Source organism: Diadema antillarum, unplaced genomic scaffold (genome assembly GCF_040938485.1).
Source record: "Diadema antillarum isolate AM-2024a unplaced genomic scaffold, OU_Dant_1.0 seq00001540_RagTag, whole genome shotgun sequence".
Lineage (NCBI taxonomy): Eukaryota > Metazoa > Echinodermata > Echinoidea > Diadematoida > Diadematidae > Diadema > Diadema antillarum.
Genome location: NW_027272271.1, coordinates 51,100 through 72,899, shown reverse-complemented (window position 1 = coordinate 72,899; position 21,800 = coordinate 51,100). Strand labels below are relative to the sequence as shown.

General features: G+C 40.2%; 1 protein-coding gene across 1 annotated transcript in view; it reads left to right on the top strand.

The window, feature by feature from the left end:
• LOC139710552 (intermembrane lipid transfer protein VPS13A-like) overlaps positions 1–21,800 on the top strand; it is a gene marked incomplete at its 3' end in the record, with an annotated part of 135,295 nt that overhangs the window by 82,234 nt on the left and 31,261 nt on the right. Inside the window, exons 27-50 of the mRNA XM_071622486.1 lie at positions 176–362; positions 698–788; positions 1,488–1,652; positions 2,323–2,397; positions 3,400–3,641; positions 4,262–4,409; positions 5,687–5,783; positions 6,599–6,780; positions 7,347–7,525; positions 8,237–8,358; positions 9,251–9,398; positions 10,209–10,392; positions 10,984–11,100; positions 11,750–11,905; positions 12,509–12,605; positions 12,907–13,091; positions 14,092–14,220; positions 14,889–15,096; positions 15,745–15,903; positions 16,487–16,621; positions 17,521–17,684; positions 19,077–19,163; positions 19,936–20,096; positions 21,313–21,442. Of these exons, the coding sequence (XP_071478587.1) occupies positions 176–362; positions 698–788; positions 1,488–1,652; positions 2,323–2,397; positions 3,400–3,641; positions 4,262–4,409; positions 5,687–5,783; positions 6,599–6,780; positions 7,347–7,525; positions 8,237–8,358; positions 9,251–9,398; positions 10,209–10,392; positions 10,984–11,100; positions 11,750–11,905; positions 12,509–12,605; positions 12,907–13,091; positions 14,092–14,220; positions 14,889–15,096; positions 15,745–15,903; positions 16,487–16,621; positions 17,521–17,684; positions 19,077–19,163; positions 19,936–20,096; positions 21,313–21,442 (3,548 nt within the window). The remainder of the gene's footprint in view (positions 1–175; positions 363–697; positions 789–1,487; positions 1,653–2,322; positions 2,398–3,399; positions 3,642–4,261; positions 4,410–5,686; positions 5,784–6,598; positions 6,781–7,346; positions 7,526–8,236; positions 8,359–9,250; positions 9,399–10,208; positions 10,393–10,983; positions 11,101–11,749; positions 11,906–12,508; positions 12,606–12,906; positions 13,092–14,091; positions 14,221–14,888; positions 15,097–15,744; positions 15,904–16,486; positions 16,622–17,520; positions 17,685–19,076; positions 19,164–19,935; positions 20,097–21,312; positions 21,443–21,800) is intronic.

Below are 21,800 nucleotides of genomic sequence, written 5' to 3'. Positions count from 1 at the left end.
TCAAAAGATAAAAGATATGTCTGCAAGAAATCAAAATGCCATTGCTGCCTTACTTGGCATTAATTACGAGAGAGCTTTGCTGTCAAATAAAAATGAAATAATGAAATACATTCAATTTATGAAGAGTTCTCAACATTACCAGAAACATTTCTTTGATGATAATCCATCAATACAGCCGCCGCGACTCTACCAGTACCCCCCAAGGCTCCAGTAAGGGGGGTGATCAGGTTCCACGCCGAGGCTACCATGGAGTACCTGTGCGTCACCCTCACCGATGTCTTCGAGTCCCTGGGCAACGTCTACATCCGGGGGCTACAGTTCGCGGTCATTGACAAGGACACCAGAATGACACTGAAAGCTAGGTATTAAGCCAAGAGAGTATTTACAGTACCTGCCTGGGAAACCCCGTCAGAAGGTTACCTTGACTACCAGTTTTACCTGGTTATACTGCAAGGATTTTGCGAATTAGAGCTGAAAGCATTTTGGGGGGAATGAAACTTAATATGTGATTTGCCAACCATAAAAGAATGACAAGTATATTTCATGTACAATGTACAAGTGTATCAGTAATGGTGGGATTTGTTGAACATACACTGCTGGTAGACTTGATGACTATGCATATGAGGCTATGAAGAAAGACTAATGAGTCTCCTTGCCTGTGTGTGGACATCCTTTTTTTTTTTCTCTCTCTCTCCAGGTTGCAGGACTTCTCTTTTGAGGATGCAGTCACTGATTCTGTCTATCCCAAGATCATCTGCCTCCAGGACCAAACAGCCATTGATGTTAGGGTAAGCCTTGCTGAATCTCTATTCTCTCCCCTATCCCGAGTACCAAATTCAGTCAAGCGTATGCCACAACGTGCCTGGTTGATATTGCTGGCTGACTATTGCTACCTGTATTAAAGTCACCTGGAGCAAACCGCGAGGGGTTGGCATCATTCGCCCATTTTGGAGTACCAAATGAGACCTTACATAATAAAATCCCCCAAAAGTTGCACAGTTCTGGTAGGTGTAAATTGTGTATTTTGTGAAAGCCTGGTCAGTGTTTTATTTGGTTATTTTCTAGAAGAGTTTGCTTTTCTATAATTCTTTATTCAAAATTGGTAAATGGGTGTACAGCCTGTACATATTGCAGCGTTTTTCATGTTGTGCAGGTTGCATTCTGTTTGAAGAATTGGAAAATCTAAAAGAGAGTCTTGTTCACTAGTTGAGATTTGAATAAGATACCTTGCAGCAAGTGTAAAAAGGTTTTGAGGTGTTGAAGGGTGTCAGATATCACAAGTGGGCCAAGTGTTTAATTATTTCAAATGAGTTTTTGTTTCTCAACACTTTCATTTCCTGCAACCAGGTGTACTGTGTATTACATGCAGTACACCAGGTGAACACATTACAGTACACCAAATTAACAGAATGTAGGACATCATGTGAACACATTGTATTACACCAAACTGAACCATACTTACTGCTGCTGTTTTCTCGCCCTAACAGATAGTTCAGTTCAAGCAGCCCCCACGCCAGCCCATCCCCACCATCATCCCACCAGACACCGGGGCCTCCACGGGCCCCACCCACGTCCCACTGGACTACAGTCTGAAACTGAGACTAGGCAGTATACAGGTGGTGCTGCTAGGACCATACATCAAGGAGCTAGTGGTAAGTGCCAAACCTTTTAAAGTCATGGATGGTTTCTAGTCGCTTTGCTCAAAGAATATAGAGTGGCTCTCATGCGTGATTTCAATGTATATATCTTTTTCAGTCAGCGCAGTTCCTCCAGCTCTGTTGAGATGAATACCTTCCAGTTGTACAATTTTCCAGCTACTATTTTTGTATGTTGTACACAAGGTGTGACTACCAGTTACACGATATACACATCAGTGGTCACATGTCACGAGTCAATAAATACATTGGTGCTGTTCTCTCTTTTTTTTTTCTTCTTCTTTTTTTTTGCAAATACTTTTGGGCAAGTAAAAATTTTAAAATTGATGCTTTTACTTGCCAATGGGTCATTAAAGGAAAAAGTTTAAGTTGAACCCCTCGTTATGGCATAGTTCATGGCACTCTGAAGGCGTTAACAGTGTTAACGCCTTCCCTTTTATTGGGACATGATTTGCGTTCAGACAAAGTACCACATTTAGTAGGCATGTTCAAACAGGAGGTATCATGGTGTTGTCATCAATGATTTAAATTAGTGCTCAAAGTTTTAAAAGGATGGGGAATGTTTTGAGGATCAATGTGTGTCAAGTAAAGTTATTCCTGTGCTTTATTCATTACAATTTTTCTTCCATTTTTCTCTCTCTCTCTTTTCATTTCTTTATTTTTGCAGTCTTTCTTTGAGCCTTTCATCAACCAAGGTGCCATAGAAACGGCCAAAGAGGCCTCCAACATGGCAGTCAAAACCGTGAGTCTTCAAACTGATGAAGTTTGTGCCATGTCAGCACTGTGAATCTTTCTGACCCTTTACCATTTAATCTCTTCTGGAAATGTTTGTAGTTGTGAAGAAAGATGTCGCAAAAGGCAGTATATCTCTCACATGTAAACTTTATTGCTGTGAATTGAGTTTTAGAGATGAAATTATTGTCTATAGCTTGACTCTACAATTAACTTTGTATTCAGCCAAGGTTTGAGCTGGTACTACATTCTTCAAATGTGAATTTATCCATAGCTGTTTACAAAAGAAAAAATGTATAGTTGAATGTATTTGCATGTAGATATGTATCTGAATATACCAAAGTTAAGAAATCGATAGGTGGACACAGTTTCATCACCAAATATAAATAGCACACAGACTTTAACTCCTGAAAATGATTGGCTTCTTGTTGGCTTTATTTCTTGTTTTTAAATTAGAATATTGACAGTTTTAATGAGAAATCACCTTCACCCATGAATGTTATATTTATTGCTAATTGTTATATCATTGAATTGTTAACTTTTACATTTCCGTACATTCAGTTGATTACACAGGACACAATCTATCATTGCAGGTCACTGTAACAAGTACATCGAGATGATTATTCTAGCATATTTAATATCTAAGATTATCGAGTGTTTGCCTTGACTGTCATCAATCTACAACTGTATTTCATATGTATCCTCAATAAGTATATCATAATATTGTCATATTGAACGTCCTTGTTTCAGGTTGAGGAAAACAGGCTAGGCACTGACAAGGTTGGTCAATTCAAACTGAAAACTTTGTCCGTCTCCTCCATGTAGCAGACTCTCCAAGCATGCACACATACGTATCGTACGTCTGCATCTTGCTTCACTTTTATTAGACTCTTTGCACCTTGAAGAGATCTCGTTTCTGTATCCATGGTTGTATTCCTCCCAGTGCATGTATCATGGTTGATTATCAGTGGGTAACATAGTGTGCACACGCTTTGATCGACCCTCCCCCCAGGTGGATGACATACAGCAGAAGGGGGTAAAAGTGGGCCTCGACATCAAGATCCGCTCCCCCATCCTGCTGGTGCCCGAGACGCCCACCTCCGCCCACGCCCTGGTGGCACACCTCGGCAACCTCTCCATCATCAGCTCCTTTGACACAGAGGGCGGGGTGGAGTCGCCGGATGGGCGGGCCACCGTCACCGCCCCGCTCATGATGTACATCACCACCAGACTGACTTCAGTCCAGATCTCCAGGTATGTTTTGTACTGATCAATGAAAGCATCCCTTTGTGAGTTATTGGTTTATAAATGAGTAGCCATCCATCAACCCCGTTATGCCATATTAATAGTACATTTTAGCTTTTCTTGCTTCACTTTAAGGAGTGCCCACTCAACCACAGCACAATGACTCCCTCTTATGTTTACGCATCATGCGCTGTTACTTGTTGGTACCAACATCTAATGTCAATTTTTTTTTAATGAACTGAATTGATTTTACAAGTTTTAGGAGGGTTGAATGTAGCCATTTTACCTTTAATATTGTGCTTACCCAATCGTTAAAAACCAAATTGAAAAAAAAAGTGAAATGTCAGGATAAATGTGAGGGGATCAAACAGTAGATTATAATTCTTGATGCAAGCTTAGCATTCACCCAAATTGATATCAACAATTTTGTTCATTTTGCTGTTTTGAATTTTTCTAATAAAGAACTTCATTAGTTCTCTGTCATAAGGATGTTATGCATAAATGTTTGTAGTATCAAAATCAAATTTTGAATTTAGTATTAAATTTTGTGGTTACTTGAAGTGCTATGCATGTATGATGTAAATAATTATTTTTTCTTTCTGTCTTATTTTGTTTGTTGTTGTTTGCAGAGCTGTCATACAAGCCAATCAGACCATCGGCTCCTACCGACTCATCGTCGAACCCGTGGAACTCCGCGTTGACCTCAGCCGGCCAGTCAACCCCAACGTGGCGGCGGTGAATCCGCTCAGGGTCACGGCAAACCTGGAAATCGTTCAGGTTCACTCTCTATCCATTCTTACGTTTTTCTCTTCCATTCGAAGCAAATTTAACCCCTCAAATCACCCCCAGCTAAAAACAAAGTTAACTAACAAATGAAAAACTATAAACATCATGACAAATTAGAAGTTAGAGAAGGCAACCCTGTATAAAGCAGGTCTGTTTTAATGGTTGAAATTGAAGTTGAAGTAATTACCTAAGTAATGGAGTAGTTTTGAGTACAAATTTGAGCAGAATCAGACACATGTGGCCAAGTTGCAATACTGATCAGGTAAAATGTCAGTATGTTTATCATTACATTTTGTGCAGATTCTGAAATAACTGTCTGTGCCATTGAAATTGCACACTCAGTTGCTTGCTGGAAATTGTCCGTTTTGTCATTTAAAAAAAAATCAACAAGCAATCAGAGTGTTTCAACATGCAGTTGAGTGTTACTTTTGATTCAAGGGCATACGGATTCCAAATGCTTGTTCATCATTATGTGTTTCATTTGTGACTCATCGTTGTAATTACCATTCGCGTAGATATTACATATTCCGTCATTGGAAGCTCTGATGAAGCAATTTCAGTAATATGATGCCTGCCAAACCTCTCTCTCCAGTCACTGGTAAAATTACCGTCGCCACTGTTACCAACATCAAAGCTACCGTTTTATAGTATGACGGTTAAATGGGAATATGAGTGTCATGTTACAGTGTGGATGATGCTTTTAATTTTTTGACCTTAACTTGAATTAGTACCATCACATGATCTTCAAAGATACAGTATTAATCATCTGCTTGACATCTCTTACAGACGGATGTTTCATCCAAATTTTGATAGAAGCCTGCCCTTGGTAGTTCATATGTAGTCATCTTTAATACATACTTCTATCCCTCAAATTCTCCTGTTCTCTATTCTCTCACACATACATATACTGTATATTGAAAGCATTACAGTGTGCCTGAATGTGTGTGCGGTCAGTTGCTCTGTGAATTTCCACCTCTCAAAGGTATTCTCTGTACAATACGAACGTCTCAATTCTTGTGATTTGTAGCTTTTGGACTGTCATTTAGTTCATCATGGAGCAATGCCATATACAGTAGATTCCCTGCTCAGTTGTATCAGATGTGGACAGTCTTTTATAGGTACCCACTTGTAATCTGTAGTGCATAGAGCTTGCATGTTGTACATTTTAGAAGTTTCCTTCAAAGTTTTCTCATTACACATGCATGTTTAGATTGTGTACAAAAGGTTAAAACATTGTGTCCTCCAAAAAACAAAAAACAAACAAACAGGTGAACATTGGCGAACAGGACATCATCACCATTCTCTCCACACTGAGCGAGAACCTGATGGCGCCCTCTAGAGTTGTAACAGAGACACTTCCAGAAGGTGATTCCTCTTTTTCTCTTTCTCGTACTGCCACACCCAAGAGGTACAACTTGTACAAGCTTAAACCGGCAGAGGTGCATCTGATGCTAATATTGATAATATTAACCCATTGAAGACGAGTCGTGAGTATACTAGGCCAGGTATCTAAGGGAAATGTGTGTTGCAGCAAAGTTGGCCCTTCCTCAGCAGGTTAATGTGATGAAAAAACAAACAAACAAACAAACAAACATGTTTTTGTTTTTAATTATTTTTTTGGTACAGTGGATAAAACCATGCACCATCAATTTTGAGGTCACTGGTTCAAGTCCCCAAAGAGCTGTGGTTGTACCTCTAGGCAAGGCACTTAATCCTTATTACCTAGTAGTCCTTTGAAGAGGATGTAAAGCTGTCAATCCTATGGATGCTTGCTTTAAGCATGAATTGCTTCTTTAGCATCCTCATGGTGTAAATGATAATTCAAAATTCGACCCAATTCACATTTTGAAGTCCAAGAACAGGTCTGGAATGTTTGGGTAACTAGTCGATATAGTGCTGAAATGTAGTTAATGCGACAAGACAATCTACAGATGTTCTTCAAGACTGTGGTCTAGAACGGTAGACTACTCACAATTTTGAAATGTGTGAAAACTGATTGAATAAGTTCTACATACAAAGCACATGTTGAGGAGATATTCTCTTTTGTTTGTTTGCTATTTTTGTTTCCTGTTCATCAACATTTCTTTGAGCCATGATACGGTCTGTTTGTTTGTTTGCTTTGTCTTGATGAATGTATCATTACTCACCCATCCACTGCATTCCTCCCACCCCTATTTTAGAGACCCCTGTCACCACCGAGGCTGAAGTCCACTCACCCCATACTGCCTCAGAATCCCCTCCCGTGGAGTCGGCGCCCCCAGCCCACCAGCCCAGTAGTGCCCCGGCAGCCAGGAAGACTGTCTACGTCCAGTTCGTCATGGAGGGAGCAGAGCTGGAGTTGTACACCAACGAACAGAGACTGGTAAGCCTTTTGCGGGTTCCACTAACCTGTTGAAGACAAGACCTGAGTATATTCGGGCAGGTGTCTATGGGAAATGTGTGTTATTGCAAGTTCATTCTCAACGTGTTAAAGCACTTGCACCCCATCAAAAGAGAGGGGGGGGGGGGGGTAAGAGTTGTTGGTAACAACTCATTGGAGGTGGAAGTTGTAAACAAACAAACAAACAATGCAAGTACATAACTGCAGGGCCCCTCCATCTCTATTTGGATATGAAATGAATTATCAGTGTGGAGATGGTTTGAAGTCTGCGTGAGACTTTGTGGATCAAGCAGTTTGTATGAGACAAAGTTAAAGCTGATCTACATACACCCAAGATGCCCACCCTGAGTATGAAGATACATAAATGTACATTGTATGTGGACGCATTACTGTGTGAAATAATCTTCTATTTTAGAGTGGATGTGTCTCAGTACAAGTAGTGTACATTATATTGAGATGAAGCTGAGTTGAAAATGTTGCTTGTGTTGTCACTATTCTTGCGTAGCTCTGAGAATTGTTATCTTGGATCTCTTTTTATTGTTGTGCAGCAGAGGAATGGGAAGGGGGTCTCGTCCCGCGACCCTCGCAATGGCCTCTCCCGATTCAGGCTCCAGCAGGTGAATGGGTTGGCCGTTGCCTATAGCAACGGGGCGATGAAATTGCGGACAACCGTCCAGACGGTCATGCTCGAGGACATCCGGCCAAATAGTCCCCTGGCCATCAGACAGTGAGTCCGGCCACTGACCACTCTGTGTGGTCATTGGTCATCTTTCATAGTTCCTCTCCATTTCGTAGCTTATGCGGAATACAAATCCAAATGCAAAGTGTACTGTAAAACATGATATATTCGCGGCATGAAAATTTCACGAATTGGAGCTGACGGGCTTTCTTGCAGCATAAAATTTTTGGGAATTGCCAAAGGCATCCAGTGCATATTGTGTAGGCAAGAATTTTAATTTCGCGAATTTTGGCACTTGCGAAATTCGCGAAATTAAAATGCACGCGAACATTCCTCGTTTTACAGTATGACAAGCAGTCATGAGACATACAAGATACTTTGATTTTATGTAGTACACTGTTGTTGTTTTGTTATACCACCCTTGAAACATTTTCTTTTTTATGACAGTTTGAGACGTATAGTTTACTCAAGTGTTGAGTTGATGCAAAGCATAGGTAAACTATTGGTTACTGTGTGTAAATCTTGATGTCATGACATTTTTAGCCTTCTGTCATTTTTTCCCCTTTTTTTTTTTTCCAGGGGAAGACAAAATGAATTGAACCTTTCCTTCCAAATCCCTAAATGCCAATTTGCATCTACATTAAGAATTAACTCAGTTATTTAGTGACCTAGTTTTATATCAATCGCTTCCCTTTCCATCACCTGTAGGAGGATTACAAAATCCTCAACGCCAAATTTGTAACCATTTTCCATTTGTAGGTTGATCCTAAAGAGCAGCAAGAAGTCTCGTCTGCGCACTACCCCGTCTAGCCCACCGTCAACGAAGGTGACACCCATGATTGAGGTCACGTTCACCCAGGATGCCAATCAAATGCAAACAAGTAAGTTGAAGCCATACAAAGGTAAATTTTGCATATATACGACATTAGCATATTGTTTTTCGAGTGATCCACATCTTTATACAAGCTCTGACTTTCAGTAGATCACTCTGTTCCATCGCTGTATTTACTTTTTGTCAGCATTGTAAGGTACATGTATGCATTGTTTTCTTAGTATACAATTATTCGTATATATATTCTCTGTACTTTATTACTTGTACTTCTTACACATTGTTAAACAATATGAATTGTCATGTATACTTTGTGTTATATATTACTTTTTGTTGGATGGAAATAAAGCATAAGGGAATTAAAAGAAAAAAAGTTTGACACTTAGACTTTTTATGCCATATAAGTTTTTGTTTTGTGTTGTTGTTGTTTTGGTGTGTTTTTTTGCAAGCCTAATACTGTGTGAATTGAGAACTTTTGAGACTAGTTTGTTGGTGGTTGAATTTCCTATCATGAACCACGTTGCAGGAGTGACAATTTACAGTGTAGTACTAGTACAGAGCATATCCTTTTCGAAGAAATGGGAATTGCAATTTTCCGCCTTGTTGATGCTATACATCGCATTTGTGTGAATGGAGGCATATGTTTGAATTTCACTTACATTGTACATTGTGTATATCACATGACTGCGGAAATTTACATGAAAATAAAATCACTGCAAAATATATGGCACATTATGTAGTATTCTCAGTAATTATCTTCATATTCACATACTGTAATTACAAAATATCAGATTTTCATAAAAACTTATGGGAGAACAAAAACGATTACCCATTATGGTGTGTTTCAGTAAATATCTTGTTCAGTAATTTAGTGAATTGAAACAGTGTGAAAGTGAAAGTCATTTAAACCAAGTATCTGTTTACAAAATCTGCTTCCTTTCCAGTCGAGTTCACCATTGATGGTGTGAGGGTGAACATATTTGTGCACTATCTTCTCGCTGTCTACAACTTCCTGAGCAGCGCCCTCACACAGAGCAAGCTCGAGTCGCCGCTGAGCCCGAGTGTGGGACAGACGTCCAGGCAGACATCAAGGTACTGCTCTCTGTTCAGCCCTCAAATTCTTTTTTTTTAAAGTACCATGCAATATTCTTATGTCAGGTACTTTGAGGAAGCCTCAATGTTAAAGTCAGAAAATTAATATTGGTTGAAATAAGTACAAAAATGTATCAGTGTATAAAACAGTTTGAGGGAAATGGAGCTACAATTCTTGCAGCCATCTTACCAGTAGATCTCAAAGGGGAGGTTTCCCAAAATATACCTGTGGATTAAGCAAACTCCATGATGGTTTGTTATGTTATAGCATTTAGAATACAAAGGGGTTTTTTTTGGGGGGGGGGTTTCTGGAACACTGAAAAAGCAAATGAGTTATTGCCCTCAGAAGACATGGGCAACAATAGCTCCCTTCAATACAATGTTGTGTTAAAAAAGTAAGAGCAATGTGGACATTAAGAAAGATTAAGACTTGTGAAATTTGTTTCTACTATTGTGACATCATGATTCATTGTAGAGTGCCCATCTAGAGGACTAAAGCACATGGAATTAACCCAAACTTTGAGATACACGCTGTATTCAAAACATTCAAGTGGATGATCAGATTTTCCTCATACTTTCACTGAATACACTTTATTCATCCTTCTGCTCAACTCGGTCAACAGAGAAGCTGAAATGGCAACAGAATGATGACGGGGAGTGTGTTTTTGATTGTATGAAAGAGTAACAAATGCAGAGACAAATGCAGAAAATATCAATCAGAACTAGAATAAAATATTTCTAAACTTGTCTGATATGTTGAAAGTTACCAAATGCTCTGTATGTATTGGTCTCTTCCCCCCGTCCCTGCAGAACACTGTCTGTCCAAGGTCCAGTCGGTCAGAGCGTCAGTCGGTCCGAGGGTCTGAACCTAGAAGCACCAGCTCCCAGGGAACCCCCTCGAAGGTCACTGCAGGTCATAGGTCGGCTGCGGAGGCCAGAGGTCGTGCTATTTGATGAGCCCACCAGTCAGAACAGCCAGTGTCTGGTATTCCAGGTAATGACTCCTTCTGCTCTACCCTCCCTCCCCCATCCCATTTGTATGAGTGTTGTAATGTGCCTGTTGCCACTTCTGACTGGCCTTGATGTACATGTACACAACTCTAGATCTTCTCCGTTTCAAATTCTGTTTTAAGTTTATTCAGAGTGTTCTGCCTTGAACATAATGTAAATTTAATGTAGCCATTTTCCAATTTTTTCAACCCCGTTAATATCAACAGTATTACCAACAGGCATGGGCAGATCCAGGAATTCTAAAGAAGAGGGGGTGCACAACCCCCCCCCCCCCCATTTTTTCCCTTTTATTTCTCCCCTCTGGATCCACCACTGAACAGGTGCATATACATTTTGATGCCAGAAGACAATTCATCAATCTTCTAGGAAAGACATAATATGGCACATCTTTTCACTTTTAGATAAGTGGACATTATGCTACTGTATCTACTACACTCAGATAACAATACAGAGCAGTGTTTCTAGATATTTTCCTAGTGCCTTCTATTGAAATAACTGCATGATGAATAAGTGGCATGTTTTCCCATTTTACCATTATATTTCTATCTTGCCATTTCCCCCCATCCTCCCCAAGACGGTGGGTAACTTTGAGTACCAAAGCTTCGAGACTCAGCAGCACATTGTGGCCAATCTCTCCAGCATGCAGCTCTTCTCCTGTGTCTACTCTCAGGCGCTCAAGACGGCCTACCAGGTGCGCACTCGTTTACAGTTTTCATAACATTTGCCCAAAGTCAGTATTTACAGAAGATCTAATCAGAGGGACGTGAGTGTCATTGCATACTGCTTACAAAGCTGCCAAGTCTACCAGATTCTGCGGAAGACTCCTCAAAAACTTGGCAATTAATTTTTATCAATCAGTTAAAAAGAAAAAAAGCTGACAGAGAATTATTAATTTGAGCTGTGTAGATTGTGCTGTTAATAGCAGGATGATTTAATCTTCAAGAATTTTGCTTGTTGCTGTTGGTTTGTAAGATTGATAAGTTAACCACCAATTTTATTCTTTTAGTTAATTGTGCCATCATTTGTGGATCTGACAATGTTTCAGTGTCTGTATTGAGATTTAGCATTGTTTTGTAGTTTGATTCTATCTTACCAGTACAGTGGACTCCTGATGTAACGAAGTCCTTGGGACTGACAGATTTCTTTCATCATATCGAAATTCTTTTGTTATAATCAAACGAATAAACAATAGAAATGCATGCAGTGGATAATGTTGCGGACTGAATTTTTACTTTGTTGTTACTGGAATTTCATTATAACCATGTTCGTTATGACAGGAGTGCACTGTATTCAAGTTCAGGGGGTCAAGGTTAACACTTCCTTTAATTGTCACCATGCAGGTTCTGGAGCCCTGTGCTGTGACCTTCACCAGGGTGACGAACGCTGAGCAGGGAGACATGATGACGGCCGACGTCACCGACATCTGTCTCCATGTGTCGCCCCGCGTCGCCTACGTCGTCAGGGGCGTGGTCGAAGCTCTCACATCGGTCACCCAGGTAAGGGGGGGAGCCCTTCACAATAGTTCTGGGCAATTTAAACTCACTTGCAGCGTAAGTCCACATCACGTTTAGCTTGGCTTTTATAGTGGAAAGAGTCAAATTCAGACAGAACAGATAACATCACAGTAGGATCATTGTAGGAATTTGTATTAAAAGTATATTAATTTGTATGAATAACTGGATGACAATAATCAACAAAATAAATGGATTTCACAATGAATAAATGGCATAAGTGCAGTATGAAAATGTTGGTAGGACAGTAAGTATAGAGTTATCTTACTCATATCTGGTTTTGCTAATCAAGTTTCATATGTCCTTCTTGTAATACAAAGACACCTGTTAAAACACCTGCACATCCCCCCTTCCCCCTTGAATCTATTTTGTGTTTTGTGTAAAGAGTATGGTCATTGTGCTGGATATTCTGTGTATCACTATCCTTCAGTAGTGAAGAGAAGTGCAAATATTGCTGTATAGTAATAAAGACATGAATGTAGTCCCCGATAGTGAAGCCGATTGAATATCATAAAGGATAGCGCAGTCAAGTAAACCTGTTTACATTTAATCTTCAACCATTTTTTCTCCCTTCAATCTGTGATGCAGAAACCTGCCAGTAATCGTCAGCTTTTGGAGGACTATGAACATGAAGACATGTGGACACCCAAACCCATCTTTTCTCATGGATTCCACAAGAGGAAAGGTAAAAAATGTATGCAGTAATCAAGACAGTGACAACATGTTGGCAATATGACGTGCATGCATACATTTCTCTGTTCAGGACTTTACTCCACAATCGTGAATTTACCCACTCGCGAACTTGTCTGGAAGTCCCAATTCGTGAAAATTTAGACTCACTATGTAAATATATGGCGTATACAGTAGTCTTGAATGAAGCATGATCCTTGTAGTAATCCAAATGGTACCAGTACTCAAAACAAGTGCTGACACCCCTCCTCTCTCTCTTCCCTACTCCCCCTCCCCAACCCACCACCACCCTGCAGGAAGCATGAAGAACATGGTGGACTTCGCCCCTCCCCCGGAGCCGTCCACAGTGCCCCGTCAGAAGATCCAGGTCCAGGTCCCGCGCCTGGAGGTCCACCTGGAGCTGGAGGAGAACTTGGACCACGTGGCCCTGCTGAGACTCACCTGTGGGTTCCAGGGCTCCGTCATAGACTGGTCCTACAACGTGAGTATACCTCTTGCGTCAGCCACACTGGTCTATCATGGAACTCGGCGTGTACCCAGTGACCCCCTGTTGGCAGATATCTTGCTGCATGTTGGAGTCCATTTTTTAGCATACTTTGATATAACAGGCATGAACAATGGGATGTTAGAATTCTGATTTTAAACACTTTCATATTTTGTGCTGTGTTGTCGGACATGTCCTCTCTTTCTTTCTTTTTTTATTCATCTACACTGTATCTATCTATCTATCTATCTCTCTATCTATCTATCTATCTATCTATCTATTTATCTATCTATTTATTTATCTATCTATCTATCTATCTATCTATCTATCTATCTATCTATCTATCTATTTATCTATCTACAAGTTGTATCTGTCTGTCTGTTTACCTATCTATCTTTTGCTCTTGTTCTTTGCCTTTTTTTTTTCTCTCTCTCTCACTCTATCTTTTTTCCCTCTCTCTTTCTCACTCTCTCTTTTTCTCTCTCTCCTCTTCTTTTTAACTTCCTTTGGTATTGGTGTTGTGCATCAGACAAGATCAGATTCCTCTGAGGAATGCACTAAAGTTTAAAATGGAAGACTCCAATGACATACTCTATGGAATGGAATGTTCACGTGCATTTTAATTTTGAGAATTTTGCAAGAGCCAAGATTTCTGAAATTGAAAATGTACGTGAAAGTTCTTGTCTACGAACTACACTTTCACTTTTTAAACTCTCTGAGTTCCTCAGACAGCAATGTGTTGGCTTTTTATCTTGCTTCTCCAAGTGAATACTCAGAATTAAAGGCATGATGATCATGACTATTATCACAGAAAGCGATGGAAATCCAGTGATATATCTCTGACCGAAAAGCAGTTTTGTATTAAAAAGCTTTAATTATACTGAATTTGAAATGACATGTCACCACCTTGTGAAAACTCTGTTCCTCCAGAAGAACAGCTTCTGAATGTTATTCTATCTGCATTGATGTGTTTTGCTTGCTCTTGTGATGGGGGTAGTTGCGATCAGAGGCAGAGCTTCAGCTTGGGGTGTCCTCCTACAACGAGAAGCTGTCAGTATGGGAGCCAGTCCTGGAACCTGTCATGGAGAAGGAAGGTGACTACCGCCTGTGGGAACTCACAGCCAGGGTGAGTCAAGTCTACTTAATGTGTGGTTCTTTGAGTCCCTGTTGCACTCCTTGAGTGATGTTGTCATTTACACCCTCGAAATAAACAATGGCACCCATCTTACATGGAAATGTCTGTGTGGGGCTTGGATACAATATATGAGAGCTGTTGTGTAGATGGGTGTGAAGATAGAAACGATAAACATGTTTTGGAATGCCCCTCTAACCCAGAAACTATTGTGTTGGGCTGGCATACACAAGGTGGAAGTAAGAAATTATTAAGGTACATGTACATTGTAGTACTCATTGTACACAGACAGGACAATGTTGGTCTGAGATGCAGGATCTGACACCTACAAGTGAACTGCTGTTTTCAAGATGGGTAGAAAGATGATACACGTAGTTATGAAATGTGCATTGTAGTTTTAGACGCAAGTCCTTGTTTCCTGGTGATTTTGTCTTTACTGTTCCCCCTTCCCCACTAGGTGCATAGTTGAATAGTATTGATTATAGAAACAGAGAAATAGAATGGGCAGTCCATCGTGAAGTATTGGAGGGGTGGTGGTTTGGTTGAGCAGAATGTGACCAATGTGCATGTACATTGTAGCTGTATAAATATGAATGCCACGTCTACTATCAGCATGTATTACTCTTTATTTTCCTTGGTTAACATTTCCCGTTCCTCTGTAGTTAACAAGAGCAGAGAGCCATCCCATCAAGTGCTTCAGCATGGGGGACAGGAACCCAGAGGGACCCAGGGACAGCGTGGACGGAGGAATACAGCTGGTCCACAGTCCCGGGTCCTACCCTGTGACAGAGACCGACTCGGACAGCGACACCAACAGCGAGACGGAGCTGGAGTGGGATGGTCACTACAGCAGCAGCTTCCTGAGCAGTGGTAAGCAGGGGACTGAAAACAAGTGGGACTGTGATGGTGATACTGATGATGATGATGGTGATGATGATAATGATGATGATGATGATGATGATGGTGGTTATGACAGTGATAACAGTGATGATAGATGGGTGATGATGTTAGTGATGATGATACTGATGATAGATGAATTATGATGATGTTGATAATCTCAGTAATGGTGATGATGATGATGATGATGATGATGATGATGGTGATGATGATAATGATGAGTAATAATGCTTATGATTTATGTAGAAAATATATCTTCTCTTTTTGTTCTTGTTTATTTCTCTCCTCGATTACTTTACCTTTACTTTCCAATCAACACCTGTATTTTCCTGTGTTACTTAAACCTTTCTGCTCAGATCTATTTTTCTGTTTCCCATTCATGATTTAGTGTAATATATGTCTTATTTTCCTGCTTTTACACAGTACAATCTCATTCAGTCTTTGCTTTTAAGCAATATATTTTCACCTTGCAGTTACAATTGCTGCAAAGTTTATCCACGAGCATAATGCAAAGCTTAAAGTATTAGGGTACTTTCCTCACCTGTTGACAGGTACATGTGTCTCATTAAATGCGTCTGTCGTTGAATGCAGCACAATATTCAATCAATCATTCATCGCCAGATATTGCCAGCCCTCAGGACGAGGAGAGACACCCTCCTCAGGAGAGCAAGTCAGAGAACGAGGAGGAGGAGACGGAAGGTGGATTCTTTGACAGGGTGGAGCACGTCTTCAGGGACATCTTCACCAGCGACTCGGAGGAGGAGGAGGAGGCGGCGGCAGGTAAGGTGGTCCCAAATCTTAGGAAAAGGGGGAATGACATCATGTATACCTGATGGACCGAGAAGGAATTGTGTGATGCTATTAAAACCAGAAATTTCTTGCGTACGTGAAACTTTAACAACTTTCTAATTTCTCAGGGCATTGCTGCATGAATTTTCATAAACTTTTGGAAATATAGAATAAGAAAATTGAGAAGATAATTTTCGACTGAATTGCTGCAGTGGTAAAACAGTAATCAATTTTGCAAACTATGTGCATTCAAGTGGATACACCTTGAAAGTGACTTACAAGACACTGAGATTGCTTTTTTGTACTCCTTTAATTTCATCAATTATTTACAAAAGGTGAATATTCAAGAGCTTGATACGTGTTTTCACACAGAGTACAAGACAGAATTTCACTACTGACACAAAAACATACAATGTAGGTTCTTTAAGTAACAGAAAATTTAGATACAAAAATGAAAGATTTTATTATGCGGAATTGTGTGTGTGCAAAATGTATACACTGGCGTATATTTCTCCTAAGCATGACATCGTCATTGATGGTCATACTTCCTTATTCTGTTTTCGTAAACAAAAAGGGCGGACAGAGTGCGACGGAGGAGGAGGCAGGATGGAGCTACCACTGGGGAACAGATTAAATGCTGGTCACTCAGACAGTGGCATATCATCGTCAGCCAGGAATTCATACTCAGCAGGAAGCTCCGAACCAAGAGGTGAGGACACCCCTTCCACTGACAGTAGGTCACCAGTAGAGGGCAGTATTAACAGGATTGAAATACAGTGCATGGTGCAATGAAAAGAAAAGTATTGCAACTTGACTTGACAAATTGCCCTCATCGACATAAATAAACACCAATTATTCAATGTCTGATTAATGGCCATGATAAAATCAGGGGCATATGTACTCAGGTATGACTCAAACCTCAAGACCTCCGATCTCTGATTGCTAGACAGGTGTCCTATCCACCAGACTACTGAGCTTCAACTCAATAGGCAGTGATGGTTATGATCCCCTATATAGCAGCATGTACTTCACAGTTGTGTCTAAGATTAATGTTAATAATTTGTCAATCAATTGCAATAAAAACAACCTGACACAAGGATCATTATTTAAAGAAAAACAGCAAAACAAAACAAAAGTAGCTTGCAAGAGATCTGTTCAGTGACACTTTTAATTTATTGTTTTGCCGACTTTTTCATTTTTTTCAAAGAAAAGGCGGAAAATGTTGTTATAGACATGACAACTCTCAGCCTTGATGGAACAAAGGACAGTAGACAGGACAAATGGCAGTAACCGAAAAGTTACTGAGAACCGTATGTTTTCTGCAGCACAAATGTGTTGTAGAGCTCAAAGGCTGTTTTTCTGTGAGTCTGAGTTTTTTTGTGCTCCAGAGCAGCATGTCAGGTCTCTAAAACCTTAAATCATTGATGAATAATCCCAACACCTTACCCTGGAAGCCTAACCAGGGTGATAAATGAATTTGCACATGTCGTCAGTGAGAGTAAAAACTTGAGTTGAATGCGCATACAGTGTTGTACACATTAATCGAGCGGCGTCAGGTAGGAGTGTCATTTGACACTGAGTATTATTTTCCATGTGACCTTTGCCCAGATGACCTTGACAGTGACACAGAGGTCACTGACGTGGAGACGATGGCCAATTACATCATCATCAGTTCACAGGACAAGCTGCAGTTGTCCGTGACCCCGGTGTCGCTGGGCGTGGTCAAGGACCTTACCGACGCATTCAGCACTGTCCCACAACCCCAACTGCAGGTGAGGATCAGCCTCCATAAAACACCTACATGTATGCCAGAATTCAAAGGCGATTTACCTGTTGCTTCCGAGATTACTCAAATTCCCATTGCTTCAAAACAGGGGGCACCTGGTTCCCGTAGACAACGGGTTGAATAACCATAGTCCTTGGTTTATATGCAAAGTCCGATTGCGTATTTAGAATGCGCATGACTCATCACGTATGCCAGCAGACATCCAAAAATGACTGTGCGCCACCAACACATGTACATTGTATGTGCTATATATGCACCTATTTCACGCTTATTTTAAAGGACAAGTTCACCCTCATAAACATAAGGATTGAGAGAATGTAGCAATATTAGTAGAACACATCATTGAAAGTTTGAGGAAAATCGGACAATCCGTTCAAAAGTTATGAATTTTTGAAGTTTTTGTGAAGTACCCGCTGGATGAGAAGACTACTGCAGTGTATGAATAACTTAGATGTCACATGCGTACAACAATATAAGGAAAATATAAAGAGAATTTCACAAAATTTCATCTATTGAAAAAAGTACACATTCCCCTGACTCATTACTGACAAATGTTATAGGTAATATTATTCCCCCTGCCTTTAGGAAGAGGCAAGTCAAGTGCTCTTCTTTTATTATGCAAAAAAGTGAAAATATGTTGAATTTTCTTTATATTTTCTTTACACTGTTGTACGCATTTGACTCACGAGCTGTAGTAGTCTCCTCATCCAGCGGTTCAAACACAAAAATTTTAAAAATTCATAACTTTTGCATCGATTGTCCAATTTTCCTCAAACTTTCACTGATGTGTTCTACTAATATTGTTGCATTCTCTCAATCCTTATGTTTATGAAGGTGAACTTGTCCTTTAATCCATATACTAGATTCTAGCCGTGAATTTGATTAAAACTACCTAACTTTGTGACTTTATTCCTCTGTATGCCAAGTGTGATTTCTGAAACAAAGATGAGTACTGTCACTGACTACTTCCTGGTCTTCCACTGATGGTGAATATCAAGATGATAAAGGTGTACCAATACCCTGGAAATCAATTATGTTTACAGCCAGGATACACAAAAAACAGCCATAATTTATCTGTGATATAGTCAACCATAGACAAGTTGCTCACAAGTGGAGACACTCTAATGCAAGTGCCAGTGCCAGTGCCAGGAGCAAGTGCCAAGTGCAAGTGCCAGGTGGTCTGATCTGTTGAAACGGCTTGTCTCAGAAATTAATTGAGGCCTTCATGTGAAGTTATGCATTCAAAAGTGTGATGTATAGTTGAGTTGCTGCAGTGAATTTGCTATACTGTAAAATGTTTATAGCACTGTGTATCAAAATTTATAACGTGTTGCAACTAATTTATTTGTGAGTATCATTCCCAATGCATCTTTCTCAGATAATGAGGAATGTCCAAGAAGCTCCCACCAAGATCGTGAACACGACTGGCCTGAACGCAAGACTACTTGTGCCTGCAGCCTTCATTGTAAGTAGCCAAGAAATCTTCTGCAGAGTCATCTGTGACGGGTCTTTAATTCCCTCCCTCACTTTGAAGAGTCAGTTTAGGGTGTTATTCACATTGCCATTTTAAGCACTTTCACATTATACCACACTTTTATTGGCATTTCTCAGTTTTTATTTGCTCATGAAGAATCACACAATCATTATTTTGCTTGCATATGGAAATAGATGGTAGTTGTTTAATGTGCAAATTATGAAGTTGGATTGTGAGTTGTTCCGTGGTCAAACTGTACAGAGAAAGAATGGATGGCAAGAAGGAAGGATATTGCATAATTAATGACCCAAATGAATCATAATAAGATGGAAGTTGGTATATGTTCCTAATGTGAGTGATGGGCTGTTTTGCGTGAATGTTAAAGATTAATATGCAGATTGAAGCAGATACCTTTAAGCACATTGCATCTATGTTGGGTGTGGCACAATGGGGCAGAAACCAACTTTTGTGTTAATGATGTGGTTTCTGTGGTAGAATTCCAAACAATGAGTGAAAGGTGGCAGAGAAAAGAAGATTCCTTCCATGTACGTTGTAGGGGGTGGAATGCCAGATGAAGAACCCATTGAGGTATCAAATTGGTTTCTTTGGTTGAATTCTTGAAAATTAGTGAATGAAGCCTGTAGAAAAAAGGTACAGCATATATTATGTGGCCATATAGGGCGTGACATGCCCTACAACAAAAGGGAAAACCATTGACTACCGTATATTCTTTTATTTTGTCACCCGTCTTCTCTATGTCCAGGAAATGGCCGAAGCCGCCGGCCTGAGTCTGGTGCCCATCAACGGTGGAATGGTGGCCCCCAGTCGGGCCATTCCGCCCCTCCTCCTGGGCGAGAAGTCCGAAGCCCAAGGTCGGGACACTCCTGACGGCATGGGGACTGAGGACTGTGACGAGGCAGAAGGGTGAGTAAGCTGTCCTGTATGTGATAATTACTGTAAAACCAGAAACATTAACAGCATGAAACTTTTTCTAATAGGAGCCAACAGCCTTTTTCGCAGCTTTGAGCTTCCGCAAATTTCTGACCATGAATAGATTACATTTGTATACGACTGTGTAAATTCAATTTAACATTTTCAGAGAGTTTTTGCTTTGATGCCTGGTATCAATAAAGCACAGTTGTGTTAGATTTGGAAGTGCAGCAGCAATCATATTTGATCGCGTGCTAGGTCTAACTGTTGCAGCAGCGATACAAGGCAAGTTACAATGTACTTGTGTTACTTCAATGGTGTACAGCACTGTACTTGCATTCAATATATTACATAGACAAAAACTATTGCGTGCCCTTTTGATTTCGCTAATCTTGGCTCTCTTGAAATTCATGGAAGTTTCATGGGCACAATTTCTGGTTTGACTGTATAGCATCAAAGTTTCAAAATGTCAAACTTTAGAACCCCTCAGCTTTAATGCTCTATGTCCTTTTTTTAATGAAATGTCTACCAATCTGAATTTTATTCTCATTTTGAACTATTTTCAACAGTCAACTGCAAACATTGGGTGGCATTGACCTAAAATCTATGATTCAAATAATTTCCAACTCTGCAACTGATAGACAAATTGCCCTTCATTGCAACTGATTGGCAAATTGTTCTACATCGATATAATTATTTACATCGATGAAGGGCAATGTGTCAATCAGTTGCAATTTTTTGAAAAATTGACACAAGAATTTCATCAATTTTAAATTGTCCTTCATCAATGCACTAACCCGTTGAAGACGAGTCCCAAGAATACTCGGGCAGGTGTCTGCGGGAAGTGCGTGTTATAGCAAAATCAGTCCGTCCTCAATGGGTTAAAATACACACTGATTATTCAGTGCTTTGAGTACCGATGGCAAATACAACAGTAGCCATGATGAAAATCAGAGGTGACATACTCAGGTGGGATTCAAACCCATGACCATGTGATTGCTAGAACAACATCATATCCAACAGACTGCCAAGCTCCTGCGTGACAGCTAATGATTGTTCTGATCCCTTCAACATGGCAGCAGGCATTGCATATATACAAATGTATGCATTCCCAGTGAATGATTCTTGTGTTGAGTTGGGGTTTTTTTGCAACAGAAATATATCTCAAATCTTTTGAAATATTGTCTCACGTTGTCTCCTGTATGTCCAGTCTGGATGACCTGGAGGATGTGGTCAAGCCGTCCAAGTACTGCCGGACCAAGTCCCACGTGTCCTGCATGTCCAGCATTGAGACGGAGACTGATGCCCAGGACATCAACCAGAATGGGGTGACCCTAGAGGTCAGATTGGATGGCGGGTTTTTTGTTTTCCACATGGTTTCGTGCATGCTTCACCAGAGTTTATACAGCTCTCTAACTTCTTCTCACAGTCTAGGTTACAAAGTACAATTTTCAAATAGAATACAAGACAAGGTAGCACCCATTGTCACAAAATTATTACTGTAGTGTTGCGAAGTACCACTGTAACATTCAATAGAAAGCAGTGCATCAACCATCACTACAATTTATTACCGTTTAGTCTTAGATGATATGACTACTTTTTTTTTGTGGTTGTTGATAACCCATCTAGTTGAATTATCAGATTTTCAGGTTCTAAGGTAATGTTTGGTTTATAGAAGAAAATGTGCTTTGCTGGCTC